We start from the raw sequence: 23448 nt of genomic DNA on the forward strand, positions 1-23448 counted from the left end.
CTCCTTCTGCTCGAGTTCTCGATTCCATGGGGTCAGGATACGTTCGCCAGTTTAGGGATATTTTGTGCCAGGCGGTAGAATCGTTTCCCGACGGGATGGGACTGCCTCTTAATTAGCTCTTAAGCGAAAGGCAATTTGTACGCGGATATAAGCCGAAGTACAAACTTCTCTGGTGGCGGTGTTTTAAACGTTTACGTAAAGTTTGAATCGCGCGACCGCAGCATGACTGGCGCAGGAAAGATCGTTACCGTGGCAGAGAATCCGTAACCTCTCGATCTAGTTACTCGGAGCTTGTTGTTCCACGAACGAAGGAGCCCTCCTTTGTTCATCGGCGTTGCGTCTGAAAGAAACCGTCGTACGAAGCGAAAATCGCGAACTGTAATCGAGGTCAGCTTCCCAAGCAGGATTCGAACGCAACGAGAGTCAGTTTTAACAGGGAACTTTTGTCCTTCGAAAGGAAGGTAATATTTTCGAAGAAACGCGCTCGAACCGGAGGATTCCACGGCGATCGATTAAAAGAGAAAAAAATAGAAAATCCCCTGGCGGAAAATCCGTGAGATACAGCGGCGAATAAAATCGGACGAGCGAAAAGCGAACGGATAAATTACCGAGCGAGATTGCGTGGAACGAAAACAGGCAATAAAGATATCGGGCCCGGTGAAAAGGGGATGATACACTCGGACCAACGGGGGTTGCGTCGGGCTCGAATCGAGCGTCGCGGGGAAAGGAATTTTCGCATTCATACGAAACGTCGTTGTGATAAAAAAATTCGTGCTCTGGGTAGGTTCTCGCCTGGCGCGATGATGCGAATAGAGGCGAGCCCGTACAGCGAGCCTCATATCGTATTAATAGGCAATCCGGACAGCAGAGGGGTGTCATAAACTCAAACCCCTAATACTCGCCTAAACTACCTCGGTTAAATAATGGAATCCCTATTCCCACCCGCTCACCACCGCCTCCGCGCTTCCTCTACTTACTCTACGTTTCTCCCTCCTCACTCTCTCTCTCTCCTCTCTCTCACTCACTCACTCCGTTATTCCCTCGTTTCTCACCTACTACAGAAACTAGCGGGAGCTTTGTACTTCTCATTGCGGCTTCCGCCGCGGCGACGAGAATATCCGTGCACCACCGAGATATCGTGTAGCGTCGCGGCGATGATCGTCGCGCAAATTAGTTGCCAATGCTCGATTATTCGCGTCCGACTCCTACGGATTCCATTTGGATTCCTCATTGTTCGTAAGAATTACTCGTTTACAGAATCGTGCTTGGGATTGAACCGAATATGATTGTGAATTTTCAGTTTATTCTTAAACGATTAATTCGCAGGCAACGGAAATATTTGCCGAGCAGGTATAATTGCAGTTTCTCAGTCGAGCGTACTAATAACCGTTGTAGGCGAGCGTGGAGCCGTTTAATCAAGCACAGATAGTGTACAGCACGGCGAGCTTGAATACCAGAAACATAACGGAAGCCATAGAGCCGGGAATACGCCCTAAATTTGGCAGGCAATGGGCCTCGAAATTCCGAAATGAGACCCAGACCGTGATAAATCATTGCATATATTTCTTCAAAGTTCCCTGACGGACGATCTTCGAGTACGTTCTGCTTATCCTTATAACAGAAATATACACACGGTTAAGCCACAATGGACAGCATGTTAACAAACGAGCCGGGAATTTATAACGTATTAGCGAGCAATTTCGAGCAGCGCATTAGGTCCCGCGCGCGTCCCCATCGACGAAACAACCCCCGCCGTGTTGTTCGGCTCCCTTCGGCGAGTCGATCGCCGATCGTTTTCTAATTTGCCGAGCAAACACTCGCGCCGAAACCGAATAGGTTAGCCGGGGTACAATCGCGGAGCCACGGAAGAGAGGCTCGCCACGACAGAAGGGGGTTGCGTCCACAGAGAACAGGGTGGAGGCGAAAAGGACGAAGCAACTAAAGTAAGTACCGGCAAACGAGTCTCTCCTTCTCTCTTCTCCCCCTTGGTCCAACAGTGTCCCACTAGTTCTCCCTCATTTGTAAGCATCTGTGCGTGTAGAAGTCGTCAATCGGTGTACGACTACTATCACACTACGTGTGTGCGCGTGACGAATAAACGATCGTGGTACCATTCTGCGGGAAGATGATCGTGTGTGCCCTACGCTGCCGAGCACTTTCGTGCGCAACGTTAGTCCGCTGGAACAGGTCGACATCTTGGTCGTAGTCGTCGTCGTCGTAGCCATCCTATCCGTCGTCGTTGACGTGGATGTGTACGCGTGTATGGGGCCCCACTGCACCCCGGGTAACAGAAGGCAGATCTCTCCCGGGAGACTCGACGCTTGTTTGCGCTGCTTATCATCAGTTCCCATTAATATTAAACCGCATTCAACGAACGAAGCCCGCCCCACGGCGGTCGGCCGATGTGTACATAGGTATAACCGACGCGTATATACATACGCGGCCGAGTTTACATATATTAAACGCGTGTGCACACCCCCGCTGCACCTTTCTCTCACCGACCAGCTCTCGCACACGAACGAACTGGTAACTGGTCTCGTAGCCTGTGTATTTGTGAAAACGATCGCGCACACAGGCTGAGCTCCGTGTCCGTGAAAGTAAACGAGACGCGAGTGTAGGAACGATTACTCGTCCGTGAAGGTACGAGCACGCGAACACACGCCAATAGCGCAGCGCGATACTCGGAACCGCCGCTGTCCACACCGGAAGCCGCGCGCGTTACGAGCGATCGAGCGACGAAATAGCCGAGGGTGGGTGTAGCCGATGCGCCGTTTCGAAGCGTGCACGATGCCGCCGCGGGGAGGACGCGGTGCTCAATTTTCACCCTTTGTTTAATCGCCGACCTAGGAGTCGACTACATTAATTTAATACCCACGCGTGCGCGCCGGCCCGTTTGTTCCCGAAAGGGGAGACTCCTTACTTGGATCGTAAAAGGGGACGAAACATTGGCTGGCAGCGTTTTTAAGCGCCTGACCGATCACGAAGCACCTGCAACTTACCCCCTCGTGGCGTTCGACGACTCTCTCTCTCTCCCCCGCCCTCTCTCTCTCTCTCTCTCTCTCTCTCTGGCAATCGACGTTGGCTGTGTAAAAAAACGGAGGAGATTCGGAGCGGATTTTATCGAGGACGGAATTAAGTTTCGTCGAACGAGAGAGAAATTCTTGGACGGTTTTTAAAAATAACGCTCGAAGCAGAGCGTGAACGGGACACCTCGTGCGCAATTGTGGTCCGCGTGGGTGAAGGCAAGCGGAGGTCGATTCGACGTACGAGTCTTCTTGGAAGAGAAAACGATCCTAATTCGCGATCGATGTATCGCTCGAATCACCCAAATTCTTTCACTTCGTCTAACGTGCACAGGAGGTATCCATCGAACGGTGTTTTCCAATTTCAACTACGATTTCTCCGTTTCGTTGGATTCTCTTTCGATCGAAGTGGTTCGATTTAACGGAACCTCGTTTCACGCCAATTCTCGATACGGGAAATTAATTTTCCAACAATTATCGCCTGGGACGAAGAATAGTCCAGGTTTCCGCGTAGAGAGAAAAATAGGGAGGAGAAGAAACAGTCTCGATCGCGTCCTAAAATAAGACGAGTCGTGGAATCTCCGGCTGGAAACGCGTAATAGAAGCCGAGAGGCCGGGAGGGTCGGACGTCTCACTCGTCGGCAACAGTGGGCGGAACTGTGATCGCTTAGAGGCCAAAGGACGATTCAATTAGAATCGACCAGAGCAATCCTGTACTCCAACTGGTCCCATTGACCGTCCTCTCTCTATTTCTCTACCCATGTGCCGTGTTACTCCATTTGATCGACCTCTCTTGGCCGCGATTAAAGCACTGCCAGAGATTTGCTACCGGTGAAAAAACGCTGCCTGGGGATAATGACGAAAATACGCGATGCTTTGTAACGTTCTTGCTAACCTTCTTTCTCCGTCTTTCTCGTATCTAATAGAAAAAAAAAAAAAAAGAAGAAACAACGGAAATAATCGTAAACTCGCCGTTATTACAATACAATAACACGATACCGGCGAAGAACCAAAAAATACCGGAAGCTCGATGAATATTTCACGGACGATAATCGTATTTTCGTAACCGAACGCAAATCCATTGGTAGCCCCCCTTTTGTTCGCCGTCGCTTCGGTAAATGTTTCACAACTATTTGACGATTTCATGCCCTTAAACGTTTCGGAGGCTGGCGTCGCGGTGCGTGCCGATTACCCCGTAAAAGCGCGTAAAATCGACGAACCCCCCCGCCCTTCAATGACCCAGCAGTAAAAATCCCCCTAGCGTTTAACGAAACCAGGCCGCCGCGGCTCGTTGCCTCGTGAATAAAAACCAGTCGACGTAAAGGTTTCCAACGGTGGCCGCGACACGGTCACCAGCCCGTTTTTCTATCGCGCGATCGAAACGCTTATTTCCGGAACGTCTTAGGTCGCTGACAAAATCATGGCTTTCGTTTTATCGCTTCGAACGTATATTCGTTTGCGACCCGACCCGCGACATGGGCGGTTTCCAGAGTGGAATGGTTTATTCGGTGCAAGGGACAGCAACCGAACAGTCATTAACGTTATTATGCGCCGTGCTGTTTGTTCAGGGAGCTTAGGCTTTATATAGACGCGCTAGACTTTGTATAATCTGGTATTAATCGTTTTTCTTCGTTCGAGAGAGTGACGGTTCATTTTTTATCCGAGACGTCTTTCCGCGTCTCGTAGTCGCTTAATCAGAAGTAACTGAAAAGTAATATTTCTTTGAAGTCGAGGCAGTTAACACGTACGTTACTACGGCGAATCGAGAGAAAAACGGAGAGATAGAGAAATATTTCCTACGGTATATTTAATAATCTTTAATAACGATATTTTTGTTCAAACTATGAGACTCTGTTTCTTTCATCTTTCTTATCAATCACCTCGGTTACATGTTCGTTCGCTTTGAAATTAAATCTACGCTACTCTTAAATCACATACGTGAAGCTACTGGGAAATCTATTATTCAATTACAAGTGCAATTAATATCGGATTATGAAACTTTTATCGCGTTAAACATCGTGCATTTTTACTCTTTGTTCGCTTACTGTTTCTATTGCGATGCATGTTTACATTTCTAATTTGTTTGTTTATTTACGTTCCTAATTTGTTTGTTTACATTGCCAACTAGTTTATTTACATTTATCATTTGTTTATTTGCATTTCTATAATCACATAACAAGCCGAAACCCAATATTAGAAAATCAGTTCAATATTGTAACTGCTCGTATCGAAATATGTATCGTATCCGCTTGTACCAAACAGTTAATAATGTGTACTTTGTATAGAAGATTAATCACGTAGCACAGGTGATAGCGATAACCAAACTTGTTAAGGGCAACAGAATTTAAGATGTATCGAAAATAACTCGATCGTCGTTTCTCACGATCGACGAAGCGGATGAAAAAGGGTGACGCCGCTCGATGCATCGGTCACTGTCAAAAAATCACCACCACGATCGCGGAGAAGCCCGTGGAAGAATCGCGTCCAGCAGAAAAAGTGGAAGAACGGACACGGTTGCCGAGAATTTCTGCTCGATCGGTTTCACCGTGGCCCGTCCGTCTCCTTACTGGCCGCGGCTGCACGCGTACGGATGGGGTGACATCTCATTAGGGAGACAAATTGCTTCACCTCTCGACTCTCTGTATACCAGCCCCACTTTCTCGCTCCCTTTCTCTCTTTCAGCTGCTATTCAACACGGAGAGAAGAGCTCGACGGTGCTCTCTCTATAAATAGATACTAACCACTTTCCCCTGGCCCCGGTGTGATGCGCGTGGAACGCGTTCAGAATGTGCAGAACGCGTGAGCTCTCACCGGCACTGTCCTATCGGAAGCAGCCGATATCGGCTCGCTCCTCGAACGATCACATCGAACGTTCGATTCGTCGTTGCCTGGAAGCAGCGCGCATTGTATCCGACCGATCAAACGTAAAGCCGTACAGAAGGAAAAGGCGAAACAAGGATCGCAAGACGAATCGCAGAAGAGAGGCAGAGAAGAAAAGAGAAGAACACGAAGGGGAGATAGAGGCGGCGAAGCGGCTGCGGTCGGTAGCCGGCGGCGGCGTAGAAATGTATTAGGGCTCGCATAGCTAAACTAATTGGTTAAATCTGTTGGGCCGCATAACTGGGAGGCTAATTGGGTGATTTCCTGACAAATTATATCCACCCCGACGACTACGCCTACTCGGTAGCGGGACCGTTTGTCACTTGACACTTTGAAGAGGCGAACGTCCAACGCAACGGGGAGGAGGGCCGAACGAACGCGTCGGGAAACGGGGGCGGGAAGGTAGGAAGAAGAGAAGGAGATGGTACGCGGCTAAGACAGAACTGTCCGGGTTTATTCGCACCAGGGCCGACTTGACGCGGACTTATAGACTCGTTCGTTTACATTGCCAGCGCGTGTACAGCGTATTCGCGTTTTTGTCCCGTCCTTTCTCGACCGTTTTCCCTCGATCCGAGCGGCAACGGCGTGCGAAGATCGTCCAACGTCGTCCCGCCCCCGCCATCGCCCGCGCCGCTTTCTGATCTCCAGTGGCGCGAGGAACGGAATTATTTTTACTAACGAGCCGCGATGGGCCGCGGCCGTAAGTTTCGCGCGAAATTGCCACCGACCGCGTCGTTAATACGCGTACAGTCGTTAAGAATTCAGACGTCTCCGGCGTCGCGGCGTTCCGCGCGGCGTCACAGAGACGCGCGGACGAATTGGAAGTTACGAGACGCGTGTAGTGGCCTTTGTGGTGACTCCGCGGACCTTTTTCCGTCACCGACTCCGTCGACTTTCTACGTACCTACGTATACGTCCAGATTTTTATTCTCCTTTTTCGTGGATGAATTAAAATCGAGTCCGCGAGTCTCGAGATTTCGCTAGCTGACAAGCTGACGTTTAAGAGAGTCGGAAGTCGCCGTAGATTTAAGCAAACCCTCGGACGAGTACTATTCGTACTTGCATGATTATTACGGTCTATTCGTTTGTCGAATGAGTGATCGTTGGATGTTTAATGGATTGTCTAGTTGGTACAACATGGTTGTACCGATGATCATAGCTTACGCCATTAAATAATTGCTCGTACCGTCTCGTTATAAACTCGGTATCATTTGCCGCATTCGAAACGCGCCAGGGACTATTTACAAAGCGGGCAACCGCAAAAATAGCTTACACTCCGGCAAACGAATACACTCGCTTATCCGAATACAGTTGCGTATTATATTCCCGCGAATTATCACCGTCAAACGTTTTACCCTTTGTGTTCATCCTCTTGTCTCGTTTAATAGCGTTCGTCGTACGTCTTTAAGAAGCGAAATAAACGGCCACGTTTGTTTGATGCGCTACTAGCGAGCGTTATTCACGATGTACGATCTCGTCGAGACGATCTAAGACGGATCAAGGTGTAATTCGCGGCAGATGGCACATCGCCCGGAAATTCATAGCTGTCGGCCTGTTTAACCACGCACTGTACCACTCCCGTGAAGATCGCGACAGCGTACGCCTGCGGTATCAAGCGGTTTCTCGAGCGAAACGTGCAAAGTGGTCGACTAATCGAGCGCCGTTCGAATTTTGGCGACGATTCGAGGCTAATCGGCCGCATTATCGAACCGATTCGTTACGCGGTTCCATATCTATGCTCGTGACACCTTACGAGCCGACAAAGATTTAACAGATTCGTTGGAATATCTCATAGCCGTCGATAAATCGCGGTAACGACCGACCTGGGAGATCTGAAAATATCGTCGTATCTCATAGACGATCGAACAGGAAAGGTTGCTGCCTCGATTCGAACAGCGTTTGGTTATAATTCAATTTATAAAGATTCTTGCTCGATGTTCGGAATTTATGTTGTAGAATAACACAGAATGGTATAAAAATAATATCATTCTTTTCCAAGAGCCTATCTTTCTCGAGAAACTCGCAATTGCACGACTTCTCGGTCACTTTGTGCTCATCCAACGATCGCACTAGCTACACTCTCATCCCAATCGAAGACGATTAAGAAATCCCGTCCCATGGAATTAGAAAATTCTGTGGGCGAGTTTCACGCGACTGCCGGTCCATTGGGCGCGAATTAAGGCTCAATCACGAACGCAAGAACTTCCGCGGGCCGATCTCCGTCGAGCATCAGCACGCAGATCGTAAAGACACGCTCCTCGTCCCGTTTAGTCGGGCAAGTGGATCAGATCGCAGTTAGGGAACGCAAAGGAGGGAATCTTTTAATTTGACGCACCATAAAGCACGCCTAGCCGGTTTCCATGGGATCCCCGGCCTCTCGCCGATGGTGTGACAGTTGGTACCTATATTGTATATGATATGGTGCGCGGCCCCCATGGGAGGTCACGGGTGACACCGTAGCGTGTCGTATCGCTGCAATAATAACGCGTAAGCGATACCCGAGCTTCGTTCCCCCGCGTCTAATGCGATATATTATATATGTACTGGCGACCCTTTTACCAGCCGTTCACCATTCGAGTACGAGGCGTCGCGTAATCACCTCCTTTGGGCCCTATTCGACGCTTCGCACGCGCGTCCTTTGGAAATCATCCTCCTCCTGCCTTGACATCGAATTATCCGGAAAGCTGTGTCGTCATTAGGTCCATTATGATCCCCGTTACGGGCATTGTTCCCGTTACGCCGGGTACGCGGCCGTTGGAATATCTTTGGCTAGCCCGAGACTCTGCGGGCAAGCGTAAATTGTCGCAACCTGTCCCGGATACGCTTAATCCCTCCGACTCGATCCGATTGGATTTGCCGAATGGACGTTGACACGGTTTAACGCTTTTGCGGATACTTAGGAGTTTTTCGAGGTATTTAGGAATCGTCCATTTGCGATCGACCTTTCTGAAAAAGAGGTTTACGACTCTATCGTGAATGTACATCGTCGCTGACAGGTCCGATGGCAGTCCATTGACTCGAACGTTGGAAAAAGTTGCACACGAACTGCGTTATAATAATTAACTTGAATCGTAGCGACTAATCGATTTGATTTGACGATTCAACTTGAATCATCGTACGGTGAACAGTATGGTGAGAGACTTTTTTTCGTATCCCAGCGAACCGTGGAAATGGGCATCCGTCTCGTTCGTTGAAACACAATTGGGAAGTTTCAGAAGGATTCGGAATTTTATTTTCTTTTATAAGAAAAGTATTAACGAATGGGTGGAATTTTTGATTCTTGCGGCAGCGTTTTCAATTACGTTTCTATCCCCTAATAATGTCAGTCGAGTGCGCAGCAATAATCGTTTGAAAACGAGCTTTATTAAACAAAGGGGGGCTTAGTAATTAACATCAATCGATGCTCAATAGTCTATAGAAAATGTTAATTGTAAACCGGTAATCACCAACAATTAACGCTTACGCGATTACGCATTAAAAGTCACCGCATTGTGCCGGCTGATTACGAGCTTGAGCAAAATGATACCACGAAAGTACCAACACGTCAAAAACTGTAAAAACGGTAAAAACCTTCCACCTTCCTCGCTTCTACAATTTTTCCTCTGCCTCTTCTTTTTTTCTTTTTTCTTTTTTTTTTTTTTTTTTTTTTAGTTCTTTATTCGAGTCTCTCTTCAAAAGGAACACGGAACGTCAACGGGGAATTATGCTTCTAATTAAGAGGATAATTACCTCGTAGAAGAAGTTCCATCGGAAATAGAGCAGCGGCCGGCGAGTATCTTAACGTAGTTGTCGCTAAGGTTACTGAAGTATAACGATCATACATCATTCTGTTCGCCACGAACCTAATTTCCGCTCGTGTCACGCGTAATTTCATCTACTTTTTCACGACTTCCCCGATCTCTAATTAGGGATAAACGATCAATCACTCGCCTCTGGAATGAATCAAACTGGAACATTCTTAATGAGACATAGATCACGGATCGCGTGGCCGATACAATTCCATTAGTTTCGCTCTTCATTTTCGGAGGGTGTTGTTCGATAAAAAAGTTAAATATTCGTACCTGTGTAACCGAATTCGGTCGCGTTTCAAACGCGAAAGGAGCTCGCGCCAATCGGCATTGACGAACGCTCGGTATTTGCGTTTGAGAAAGCGATCGAATATTCTCGAATTATGCATGAAACGACTATAAGGTTGAATTACGTGGTATTGTAGTCGCAGCTATAAATAAACAAGTAAATAATTCTATTCTGTTTGCCGTGTCGAAAATCCATCGTTATTATAGATGGCGATATAATTCTTCGTACAATATTTCCGCGTGAAACAACTTTAAATACAGATTCGAGCGTTCTCCCTTTTCTTTCTTTTTTCATTTTTTTTTTTTTTTTTTTTTTTTCATGATCGAAACAATCTAAAAACCCGAAAAGATATTCCCATACGAAGCCAGGAAATTCTGTTGTCCTCGCGGCAGGAAATGGAATCAATTAACATGTCGGCTAACGAGCTGTCGATCAAGTGGACCAGAGGCTGGTTCACGACCAAGCAAGCCGCTACCCTTCTTATCGAATCAACGGGCACGAACACGAAGCCGAACGCCATTATATCGATACCTGGGGAACGAGTCCGGGTAAACAGACCGCGGATGAACGCGGAGAACCGAGGAATATTCCAGTCATGCGTCACAGGGTTAAGGAGAGGGCGTGCTGGCCGCATTGATTTACGTAGAAGAGGACAGGACGTCGAGAGGGAAGACCTGGAGAGGGCCAAGAGGGGTGGGACACGCGCGAAGAGAGAACGAGAGGAACCAGGCAGAGAGAAAGGGAGTCGCAGAATCCGAAGCCACGTAATCGGAATAGTCGATTCCCAACCCCCTTACCTTACGTTCGTAGGCAGCCTCCGTTTCCCTCTTGCCTCTCCTCCTTCCACGTCAGGATCCATCCTCCGGCTCGGAGTCCTCCCTTCGCCAGGAGGTCGGGTGCCTGCCTCCCTTTCTGACACCCCTTGGTCGCGTGGATACGTGGTCGAACCACCGCGAGGATACCGTATAATTATCGGATGCCAGGTAACTCGAACGCTCTCGGCCGGTTTTAATTGGCCAATTATCGTGGCGCGAATAGAAGTGGTGCCGTCGGTCCAGATAGGCGTGAAACTTTTGGGGTGGCCGGCGTACAACGAGCGACAACACAGCGCGACTTTCCTCTCTGACGAGTATCTTTTGGCATCGTTGGCCCTGCTAGGGGCCAGCTCGTAGGGAAGATCGAGGCCGACTCTACGTTTTCGTTCTATCTTCGTGTATACGAATACGTGTACGTGCGTGTGTATGGATATACAGGATGAGCTAGTGTAGAATGTGTTTGTGCTTGCGCGCGCGCGCGAGTGTGTGTGTGTATGCATGTGGACGTGAGCGAATCGTGGATCGGGATCAGAATCGGGAGCACGAACGGGCGCAAATTGGTCACGGCTGGTCTGTTCGATCTCCGTTCCAAACTACCCCCCGCCCCTCGACTCTCCTCCAGTTCTACCTTCTATCGTCCCTTCTCTCTTTCGCCTATCGTCTCTTATTCTATATTTACGTCTTTCTCTGGCGGATCGTCGACCGGTATCGTTCGGTCTTTGTCCCGGTTCACCCGATGTCTATCGATCTATCCTCCTCTAGCACCCACACGCCCTATGCCACCCTCTCGCTCCGCTCCTCCTTTTGCCGGTCTAGCCATCTATCTATCAACCTAGCTTGCTCCTCGACTCGTGCACCGTTTCAGAACTATTAGGAACGCTCGCCTAAACCCACATCACTTTGCCAGGTAGGGTAATCCGGCAGTGTGTTCACCTGCGACCTCGCAACCCCTTTCGTCCCCTAACCTATTCGATGGATAACAACCTGTTCTTTTCTATTCCTTCGTACATGATGATCCGATGATAAAACGCGTTTGAAAGTCGCACGTCGACCGTGACACATCTTCCTCTCTCACTGTCCTCGTTCCTCCACCGTGCACAAACACTCTTTGTATTTCTCCATTCGTCGGCATTCGTAAGAAAGCTTTTTGTCAGCGAGATAGTTAAACCGAGCAACGACGAGAGTAGGCACGTGCGGAACGGTGAGCGGCGGCCGCTGCTCGGCTACATTGTCGGTGTAAATTTTTAATTAAGCTTTGGTGGCCGGCTGCAAATTGAGCTGCAGCCAGCGCGCCGGCATTCAATGCAGTAAATGCACCGTGCACGCCGTACGTGTCATTTACGAATTAAATTAATTTGTTAGTTCTTATGCGGTGGCCGGGCGAGCCGGGCCGAAATAAATTTACGATAATGCTCATTAGCCGAGCGCGGCGAGCGCCGCGTCGAAAATTAGTCCGGCGGCTGCCAACTACCAGTGCCTGGAAAACCATCGCTCTCGTCGTTCCATCCGTCGATGCGCCAGCGACGCGCCGAAAACGATGCGATTACGCGATTCCCGTTCCGCCAGGAACATCTGTACGGCCGAAGTAAAACTCGACCGATAAAGCGGCCACGTAGGATTATAAATATTTGATCTGCTTCATTATGCTATCGATTCGCGACGCGGTGGCCGACTCGCGCCCGCCCCCGACCTATTATTACAGCTTATTAACGGTGGATCAGAGGAGCCAGCTTTTCAGCCGCTCTCGTTTCCGCCGCTCAAGGACTCGGGAATATACGCTTTAATCATTTAACTATTTTCCTATAGAGTGAGATTAGGTTAGGGTTAGATATAAACCGATTTACATCTGTTTGCCATTGAACGATTATATTCGTCTGTCGTCGGTATTTACGGTTAATTAGTAAAGCGGTTTCAAAGCAAGATGTATGTCGTTTCACGCGTTTGCCAAGGGCGTAAAAATCTCCGGATTTTTAATTCAAATTCGCGCTTTAGGAGTGCAGCTTCGAGACTGTTATATATCCATTTGCGTTTAGTAAATAGGAAAGCTTTGTGAAAAGGATCTGTAATACGAGCCACGTCGTCCAGAATCTGCAACGAGCGATCGATATCAGATTCCAGGAATTACGCAATTTTAAGGCAAACAGAACATCCCTCGGGCCAATTAATTGGACCCTTAGCTCCGGAGAAACGTTTGCGTAACCTTTCAATCGTCGTCGATCAAACTATTAATAGGACGTATCGCGATCGTCTCGCTTGATCGGTCATCGAATGATCCGGTCGATCGTGAACAGAGTTGGATGAGGGTGGGAGGATGCCACGGGAGCGCGAGTGTCTCTCCAATTTCGTGGAAAGAATCGATCATCGCCGGCAGAACAGCGGCGTCAATCTCGTCGAACGATTGGGCCCAAGCTAATTCGATGATGATCGGAGGGAAGCTTGCAACACGAACGCGAATCGAACGATAAACAAGGTAGGACAACGCGATGATGCGGCGGATCGAGAGAGAAAAAGGATGAAAAATCGCAGCAAAAGAGGAGACAGGGACAGCGTGCGTAGAGGACAAAGGAAGAGAGAGTTGATTGGAGGAGAGGGAGGGCTCGGTATTGCAGGCTCATCCGCCGGTTACGTTCGATTGGCTGGCAGGGCGGTAGGCCAGCAATTACCTAAATGGTCGGGTAAACAATATCCGTGCGCCGAGTTAAGAGCGGCGGCGGTAGCAGCAACAGCACCAGCACCAGCACCAGCAACAGCACTAGCGGAACACCGTGAACGGGCAACAGTAGCAACGGCAACGGCAGTAGCTGGTTCCTTTATCCGTCGGTCGGTTGGTCGGTCGACCGACCCGTCGACCGGTTGGTCGACTAGCCAACCGTATAGTATTGGTTCTGGTTTACTCTCGTTTCCACCGTGAGCCAAACAAAGAATCACGGACGAAGAGACGAAAGAGCGAACGAGAAAGGAACAGAGTCTCCGTTGTATAATATGTACGCGTCCGTGTATACGTGTACGAGTATAGAAGGAGAGAAGAGAGATAGAGTCGGAGATACCCACCATAGCCAGAACGATTATACTCCCGGCACGATTACTGTACACAACGATCCTGGAGGCGCACCACGCGCCCCGCCCCCGCCCCCGCCGGCGAACACACCAAGATCATCGACAAACCCGGCAGCGTTTCACGATCACGAATACCGAGAGCGAGTAAAGCGTGCAACTCCTCCACACACATTCTCCGGGAAACGTTGAACGATGGCAACGTGCGTGGAGGGAAAAGCGTTCCTCCATCGACAGCGTCGGCAGCGGCGGCGGCGGCGGCGGCGGCGGCAGCGGCGGCGGCGGTGGCGGCGGCGGTGGTGGTTAAATCAAAGACAAACCACTTTAGCCGGTCGGATCGCGGGACGGGCTGAGAGTGGGGTGAGAGTGGGCTGGATAGACGGTAGGAGAGGGAGGAAAGGTAGACTCTGTGTGTACATACCCGAGTATCTGGCGAAAGCTCGCTCGTGGGGCCGCGAAACGTCTGCACGCGGCTCCGTTTCGTGTTCGTGCCCATCCATTCAGTCCCGATGCCGATGTCTGAGTACGTCTTCGTATTCGTGTACGTTCGCGCGCACGTGAACCAGCACAAGCACGCGCACACACACAGAACACACACGTACGAACCAACACTGATCGCTCGTGGTACCCACCACGAACAAGGGGTAGCACGTGTGTGCGCGCAACCCCCGCGGAACGCAGACGTGCACGCCCCTCGAACCATACCGGAATACTCTGGTAAGCCAGCAGGGGTTGGACACGCCTATTCGAGGCGGAACAACACCCCACCAGAGGGTTCGTTGCTTTCCGCTGCGACGACGTTCCTACGACGGTTCTTCGCTACTAATAATACGCCGATATACCACCTATTCAGCCACCATGGCTCTACGTGGAAGTCCCGAGAGCAGATTTTACGGGACGCGTGCGGCTTCTGCCTACCAAAGACACTGCTAATCGCGCGACCGACCACGCTGATCGCTTGGACCCCCGGCGCGACGATACCTCTTTTTTCGCTCCCACACGGTCATCCGTGAACGTCGTTGGTTGTCCCTCGCGGTGCGCGGGCCAGTTCGGTGAACAAACTCGAGGCGCGATACTAACCGGAGCCGTCGGTGTATTCCGCGAAAGGATCGGGAACGGTGTGTAAAACGACAGTTGAGGAATTAGTGATGATCCACTTGGGAAAGCAGAATGTGATATTATCGTCATCGGTGTAAGTGATGCCTCGAAGAATCAGGATGTTGCACGCCGTTTGAAGGATCGACGCGGATGTGCACGTAAACAAGCGCCGGGGAAGTGTTTTCTAGCAACGAGACGGAATGGAGGATCGAGAGGTGAGGTAAATAGGAATAACCGCGAGGGTTATGTGGAGGATGCAGGAAGGCAGGACCGTGTCGCCTTTAGGACCGGTCGTCCTACCGCGGGAGGAAGCGGATATGCGTGCCGGGCTCTCGCTACCGCCTCAAGAAAGGAGGCACGTGTTGCTCCACGTACGCACCAGCGAGCCTTTTGTGCACTACGACAACGTGCGTCAGCAACACTCGCCGTCGACCTCGCCGATCCTGCGGTCCGTCGACAAGGATCAGTTCCACGAGATGGACGCGTCATCGGCCAGGGAGAAGAGGATAGACACCGAAGTCGAGGAAGAGGAGGAGCAGGACGAGGAGGAAGAGGAGGACGGGGAACACGAGAGGAACGTTTCCGTCAGGAGAAATATCGTCGAGGACGAGGAAGACGACGAGGAACCAGAGGAAGAGGAGGAGGAAGTGCATCCTGGAAATAGAAACGGAAGCTATCAAGAGGACGAGGAAGTAGAAGTGGACGTTTGTCGAGACGAAGTGGACGAAAGCAACCCCAGTAGTCCGGTAGATTTAACAGCTCCTTCGTCCAGGGGCGGTGGATCCGATCAGTTCCTTAACCCTTTCGCGAATCGAGGCGTGCATCCTTTCTCGTGTGTTCAGACTGGCGGACAAACCACTGGCCACGGGGCTCCTGTGTACATATCCGCGCATGCCGCCGCTGCTTCCACGGTGATGACTGTCTGTACATCGGGAAACGCAGCCCGAACGACGGGCACGTCGACCGGCAGCATCACCACGACTGCCAGCACCGTACAGGCGAACAAACGATGCCTGGCATTCTCCGTGGAGAATATCCTGGACCCGAACAAGTTCACCGGCGGACGCGTCGTTCACAATCGCGTTCAGCACCGACGACATCGGCGGGCCGACAGCGTGCACGAAGGTGATTAATTATCCACTTTAGGATCTTCCTTCGGGCTGGATATTTACGTTCTCTTTGGCGTTCGTGGATAAAGAATAAGAAAAACTGTAACATTGTTTTGTCGTTGTGCGATAATCGGTATGCTTGGAAAATATATCGTCGCTGCTAGTACGGAAAATTAAGAGGGACATTTGATTCGTTTAAATATCGTTGTTGACGGATATCGGTCGTCACGAATATCGTCTACGCGACAATGACGATACGCCAGTCTATCGCAGATAGACGATATACCATCGTCATCGTCTTCCATAAATTTCGTCCGAAAGATCGTCGCGACCGATTAATTGGAAAGAATCTGTCGCGTTCGAGTGACTCGCAAAGTCTCCAAATCTCCGGTGGTTTTTTCTCCGCGAAGCTGCATGTTTATTGCTTCCTCCTTACTCGAACGGGTCTTCCTCGCCTTGTAACCGTTCGCCAAAACATGGCCCAGCGGGCGCTCTTTTTTCTTCGAGCGACATATGGGCCTCGTCTCCCGCGAGATCCCATGATCTTGAAAGTGATTTTTTCGTCTTCGTAAACCGGGTACATCTTGCCTCCTCTTCACCGAACCTCGTGCTGTCTCGCTTCTTCCTCGTTCTAACTTTAGACGCTAGAAGGATAGCTTGTTCTCCATGCGTCTTGCAATTTCGCTCGTTTCAGAGTTATTTGCGTGTACGGGGATTCCGACAAAAGTGATGATGTAGACGCCTTACTGGGAACACGGGAACCAGACCGGTCAAACGTCGCGCAGTTAATGCAGAGGCAACGTTAGAACAGTCTAATGCCATTCTCGCGCGACTCGTTCCGTCGTGATCCGCTTAAACGCGTCTCGCGTAGCCTTGAAACCATTTAATCAGCCACTCGAACTAAGCAAATTCCATTGTTCGCGTCTAACCTTCATATAGAGCTTAATTCGTCCAAGTTTTGTATCATCGATCGATTGACGGATGAAGAATGACCGACGAGTTCTTATTTAGAATAAACACGCCTCGCCCCGAAACCATTCGATCGGACGTACAACGAAGGTAAACACCATCCTCGACGTCTAACCTCGATATCGAACGTAATCGATAGAAATTTTGTATCACTGATCGATCGATGCGAGAATAACGACTAGAAGAAATTCTGATTTATAATAGACAAGAGTGAAACAAGGATGGTAAAAATTGGCACGTTTATTAAATTCTTTCCCACAACAAGCGATCTAATCCGAGCGGGCATCTGCCGCGGAAAGCTTATCTTCTCTCGATGATCGAATTGAGAGTCCGCGCGCGCCGAATCCCAATTTCACAGTTGACTTTCGAATTTAATGGAGTCTGGCGGACAGATAAGAGGAAGAATCCCGGGTACCGATAACGCGGTAGGAGAGGACGAAGAGGGTGAAACGACGTAGAAACAGAGGAAAGGAACTCACCGTTGGCTGATGTAGGGGGTTATAGACGCGGGGAGGGGGTTCGCGAGGGCGGGCTGTCGGAGCGTGACAAATTGCTCCGCTAATCTGCGTTAACCAGTCCTTGAACCCCATCATTATCGTCCCTTTATCCCGGTACGGGACACTGGCTGCAAACGAAATCAACCGACGCTGTGCACCGCATGCGTCTTCGATCTCCGAAAAATCAGAAAAAACGATCCGATGGACGCGAAGAAAAGTCCGTGGATGGACGATGAGAGGAGAGAACGGTATAACGAAAGGGCGAGACGATTCCTTCGAGGATCGATCGTGGCGATGAAATCGGGATTACACGATTCTCAGGCCATCCATCTTCCAGGGTGGTCAGGCTACCTATTAAAAGTGCATCAGAGCCAGCCGGCCGATCGGTGAAATCCGTTTCGACTGCTGCTAGCGGCGAACGGTGTCCGCCCCCACGGCAAATCCGGCGACGGAATAATATCGTCGGTTGTTATGATAATCGCGCAGCATCGCGGCGTATCGCGTCGCATCGCGCCAAGCCGCCCAGAAAATTGGCTCTTCTGCATCATAATGACTTCTCTCTCTCCCTCGTTCCCTCGTCGTCCCTGCGTTTCATCCCGCCACGCTACGCCCTATCCCCCTTTTGCACACGCCACCGATCGTCGTCGGAGAAGATCTCTCTCTCTCTCTCTCTCTCTCTCTCTCTCCCTCTCTCTCTCGCACCCCCTCGAAAGACTCGGCGATTCGAAGCCTCCTGGATTTTCCGCTAGATTTCTAGAAAAATTGTAATTACCGGCCGCTACCTCGCCGTTGGATACCGTTAAACGCCGCTTCTCGTGTTTTTCTTATCGAGACCGGCTAGATGGTATCGCCGCCGCTCGTTAAGAGACCGATTCCACTGTTGTACCGGTCGAGCCATTGTTCCTAGACCGCGGACGCGTCGCATTGTTCCTGCACGGGCAAATAATATGATAATTGCTCGTATTTTCCCGCTACCTCCTCGCGATAACGATAACGCGCGCGAAATTTGTGGCCACTTCAAAATAAGAAAGTACAAGCTCCTTCGTAATGGTCGGGGAAGCTCGTTGGAAGATAAAATTCAGAGAATCGCTTTTTAGACAATGGAGCGTAATATAGTGGACTTGTTCAACGGGAGATAATTAGACTACAGCTAACGAGAACAATCGTGTCGAGCCTGCTGTTTAGATCGTCGCTAACGAAAGCAATTTCGACCCCTTACAGTATCCATCAACACCACCGCGATATTTCCAACCCCACAGATTTTAGACACGTGACCATATGTTTCTAACCTCTGGCTTTGGCTTTTACGAAGCCGTATGTACGAAAAACCGAGATGATTATCATTCAACTCTTACCATCTATAATCTTGGCTGTCGGCTAATAAAACAAACAGCACCGTCCAATCGAATCGATCACGATCAACCGGCTCGTTTATCTTTCCCCGTTGGCTGAGATTCACACCGATCTTGATATCGTCCGTGGCGCCGTGGAACGTTTCTAGGCTTCGATCCAAGAGACACGTCTCGCACGCTCCGTCAACGTCATCATCATCATCGGCGGCGATCCAAAGGGGAGTGCGCGCGTATTCCCAGATCGCCGCGCTCCTTGTCAAACTCTGTCATTGTGCTTAATGAGGAAAACCGAAATAAGTGTTCCTGACTGTGTTGACGTCCCCTGTGCCCCCTTACGGTGCCCCTGGGGAAGCTACAACCCCCGCGATCGGTTCTCCCGCGTTGGACCCGTGATCATGCTCAATGAAGAAGATCTAAACAAGATAAATGGTTTGGAGCGGTGGTACCGCTATAAAAAGTCGATAAACGCGATAAGAGGCGATTCATTATGGATGCGTTCGAACTTAATTGACCGAGACGCTTTATAACGGTATATGCCGGTGTCGCGTACGATCGATTCGACGATCGTCGGTTACCAAGATGCATGGAGGATAGGCGGATCGCATGGTTCCGAGTCGCTGAAAGATTCATCGTCTCGCTTTTTCCCCGAATAATCGGAGAGCAAAGTAACCCGCGAACACGAGATCGATCAGCGTGAAAAACGTAGCAGCACCTGGTGGCCGATGAAAAGAGACGATCGAGGAACAATATAAATTACGCGATTCAATTAGACGCAATCAATCGGAGCGTACACATATATAGGAAGAGAGAAGGAGAGAGAAAGAGAGTTGTAGCCTGTGGCTGACGAGTGTGGAACTGAGAGATACGAGGCCGGTGGCGGAAATAGGCAAAGAAAGAGGAAGCAAAGGAGGAAGAGAGAGACGATAGTCGGTCGGCGGCCTGTACGACGGGGCAAGAACGATCGCGCGTTAACGAGATACAAATCCCATTACGGCGTAAACCTTCTCGATCCGTCGCCCCCTACGGACTTGCAACCCCCAGGCACAGTGCTAGGCTACGGGCTATGGGCCACGAGCCACGCCAATTCGGATAAAGTTCCACCGTCTCGCTCTTTTTCCTTTGCCGCTCTCCGTGTATCTTCCTCTCTTCTCTACCGATACACCCTGTGCTGCTCCTGTCCTCTCCGTTCGTCTCTTTCAATCGCGCGCCACTGCCAACCTCTCTCCTTCTCTGTCTCTGGTTTTATCCGGAAACCTATCCCCACCCTCCTCCCCAACCTCCCAGGGGCGCCCCAGCCTCCACGGACCAGAGCCAGGGAATATCTGTCCCCGGGACATCTGCGTGCTGATTGAATCTCCAATCTCCTCTCTCATTGAGCGACCGATTGGCCGCTCTTTCTCTTTCCCTCGTTTCAGGCGGCCGGCTGGTCGGTCGCTTTCTCTCTACGAGTTTCGCGCGTTTCGATCGTTCGTAGGCTAGAGAGATCGGTTGGTCGGTCGGTCGGTCGGTCGATCGGTCGGTTGGTCGGTTGGTCGGTCTGTCGGTTTGCCCTATCGTCGCTGGGATATCTTGCTTGGAGTACCTTTTCGCGATTACGGTGTCTCGAGCAAATAGAAATTAAATTAAATGCGGCACGATACGCGGGACCAGCTTTTGCGGCCGCACCGACGACACGCTCGTTAAACTGATTGCCGTGGAACGTAGCACGGCCGCGCGTTTCGAACCCTGTGACTGCGGTTCCGCGATAGCGGTGATGGGGTGAAAGGGTTCCTACACGAGGTTGGAACTTCGATTTGGTTATACACTCTTTCGCCTATTTTCCGCTCCGATAAATGGAGATCATCTTTTTTTTTCACTTTTTCCGTATAATACGGTATCGAATTCGAACGGCGCATCTTCCGCGTCTCGATGTGAGGACAGGGTGTGAAACAACGGCCGGGATCGCGTTACCGCTTTGTCATGGGTAAACCGACACCCGCGGCGCAATTTTATACCCCCCGTGGTGTAATCAATTTTCGTCACACAACACCGTATCGCTTTCCTTGCTACGGCAATCTTCCTCCGCGAGACGTTCCCCGCTGATCCTCTGGTGTTATTGCTATTTTCAGATGGTGACTCGCGGGGCGAGTTCGCCTGCGGCAGCGGCCAGGAAGACGAGGAGGGCACACCGGACACGGGGATGGAGGACATGGACGAGGACCCTGACGAAGAGGACGAGGACGAGGACGTGGAGATGAGGGTGACGGATCAGGAAACCTCGAACGCTGGCCGGGAGAGTAATACCACCGCAACGAGCAACGTTCCATCGTCGAACTGCAAGAAGAGGCAGTCCTCCTCATCGTCGTCGTCGTCCAGCAGCGTGCAGGCGCAGGGTTGCCAAGGTCAAAACCAAACCAGCCAGAATGGAACCAGCGGGAGCGGTGGCACAGGGGGCAAACCTAGAAGAGCCAGGACTGCGTTCACGTACGAACAGCTCGTCGCTCTGGAGAACAAGTTCAAGACCACTAGATACCTGTCTGTCTGCGAACGTCTGAACCTGGCTCTGTCCCTCTCGTTAACGGAGACCCAGGTGAAAATTTGGTTCCAAAATCGGCGAACCAAATGGAAGAAACAGAATCCAGGACTGGACGTGAATAGTCCCACGGTGCCCACCACACCGCCACATCCTCCGCCTTACGCGCCTGCCTTCCTGTTCGCCACGCATCCTCATCAGCACCCGCTGCCACACTCGCACACGCATCCCCATCCTCACGCCCACGTCCATCATCCGCCGCCCGTGCCGCCGCCGCCACCTGGCTATTATCACCCGGCCGCGCCACCTTATCCTCCGACAGGGCCGACGTTCTTCGGTCATCACCTGTCCGCCACCACCGCCACGGCGTCCGGTCCTCCACCCACCTCCACGCCATCGTCCACGGGCTTGGCATTGTCGACGCATCCACATCCGCACACGCATCCGCACGCGTAGCGAACTCGACAATCCATCGCGCGGACGTCGTCTTCGCCTTCGTAGTCGTCGAGGTGTGTGCTGGTTGGTTCGACGTTGAGATCTTGAGAAGTGCAGATTGTCGATGAGGAGAAGAGAGAGAATGTGATTGGTATGAAAGAGAGAATATTGTTATATATATATATATATATATACGTTTTGAGTATCGATGGCGTTGCGGCGTATTGTGTAGATGGATATTTCGATAAAATAAAGAAGAACGGGGGTGAAGAGACTGCGTTTGGTAGGTAAACGTAAGAAGGTGGGGGGCATGTAAGATGGTGTATGATAGAGGTTTGCGAGTCGCTTTAATTACGTCGACCAAGTGTCTCCTGCGGATTTTGATTCTAGCTTCGTTATTTGTAGATACGTCTTACGTTATGTCCTGAGTGTCGAATTCGTCGAGATCTGCACGAGACATTGTTATATAAATGTATATACCGTGGCGAGAGAGACCACCAATTCCGTTCTTCACCTCCGGGCAGCACCATCGAGGACTCGAACTAAAGGAAATACGCTCTCTGGCTCGTGAAAGTAAAAGTCCGTAGGTTCGAACTCGGATATTTCGTCCGTAGTTTCCACTTCGTGTCCGTTGCGAGTCGCACGTGGGACGCTTTCGATAGGGTAATCGGTTTACGCGGGGTGAAGTGCGGAAAACGAGCATATCTCTTGGAGGATATTGTCGGGTCGTTTAAAATTCGCCAGCATGCGAGAGAGAGGGGAATCCGTCGGCCAAGCGGTAAGATAAATACGCGGTGATACGCGGCCGAAGAATAACAGGCGCTCGATTACAGCTCCGCGCGTAAACCGCCCCCTTCCCACCCCTTTTGGCTCGGGTATAATTAAAAAATTAAACGAACGGAGCAGCGAGCGTCGGCTTATTTCGCATTTCGACGCCGATATTCGCGATGACGTTTGTATACGGGCAACGATGACTGTGAAACGTGAGTGTAACCAGAGGAACGAAGACAGAGCGAAAAAACAAATGAAAAAGGGGGGAAACGTGAAATTAAAGAGCTGGAATCAAAGCTGTACTTCTCGTCGAGCGGAAACTCGCGAGCCTCGTCGTTTTTTTTTTTTTTTTTTTCTCTCGCCACCTTCGTTGTAACATATGTCCGTTGGTCGCAGCGAATGAGAGGCCCGCCTCCCCTTTCCGTTTTAAAAACGAAGTAAACTTCATCAAGGGGTTGCGAAAAAACGAAGAAGAAGATGAAAAGAAAGGAGAAAACGCCGGTAGCTGTAAGGTGTGCGTGAGAGTAAACGGAAGAGAAACGGTTAGCCGGGTGTGTCTGTTGCACGTCGCGAATGGATGAGCGCGAAAGGATTTAGCGAGCAAATTTTTTGTGCTGAACTGCAAAAAACTGAACCACGTCGGAACGCAGTGGAACGTTCCTGTGTAAAATAAAATACCGTACGTTACACTCGTAAGCCTTTGCCAGTAAATACACGCAGATTATCCCATACAGCATACGCGCAGCACCAACGAAAGATCGATCACGTCTGTACTCGATACAGGTGCAACTGCAAATCGAGCATACTTTGTCTATTATGCGTTCCCATTTTCAATGATCCTGTAGAACCATTGTCA

The 23448-nt window shown here is 50.4% G+C and overlaps 2 protein-coding genes across 2 annotated transcripts in view; one reads left to right on the forward strand and one right to left on the reverse strand.

Annotated features, from left to right (window-relative positions):
- Window positions 1-23448, reverse strand: part of LOC132911854 (peroxiredoxin-like) — a 147524-nt gene that overhangs the window by 58312 nt on the left and 65764 nt on the right. The gene's annotated exons all lie outside the window — the stretch shown is intronic.
- LOC132912099 (NK1 transcription factor-related protein 1-like) lies at window positions 12902-23288 on the forward strand. The gene is made up of 2 exons (XM_060969211.1): window positions 12902-16072; window positions 20983-23288. The coding sequence occupies exons 1-2, from the start codon at window positions 15193-15195 to the stop codon at window positions 21840-21842; spliced, it is 1740 nt and encodes a 579-aa protein (XP_060825194.1). The 5' UTR covers window positions 12902-15192; the 3' UTR covers window positions 21843-23288.

The sequence above is a fragment of the Bombus pascuorum genome, chromosome 11 (assembly GCF_905332965.1).
Source record: "Bombus pascuorum chromosome 11, iyBomPasc1.1, whole genome shotgun sequence".
In the NCBI taxonomy this organism is placed as follows: domain Eukaryota; kingdom Metazoa; phylum Arthropoda; class Insecta; order Hymenoptera; family Apidae; genus Bombus; species Bombus pascuorum.

Coding starts and splice junctions, on each gene's coding strand:
- LOC132912099 (XM_060969211.1), top strand. CDS start 15,193: ATGTGGAGGATGCAGGAAGGCAGGACCGTGTCGCCTTTAGGACCGGTC. Junction 16,073..20,982: donor GGCCGACAGCGTGCACGAAG/GTGATTAATTAT, acceptor TGCTATTTTCAG/ATGGTGACTCGCGGGGCGAG.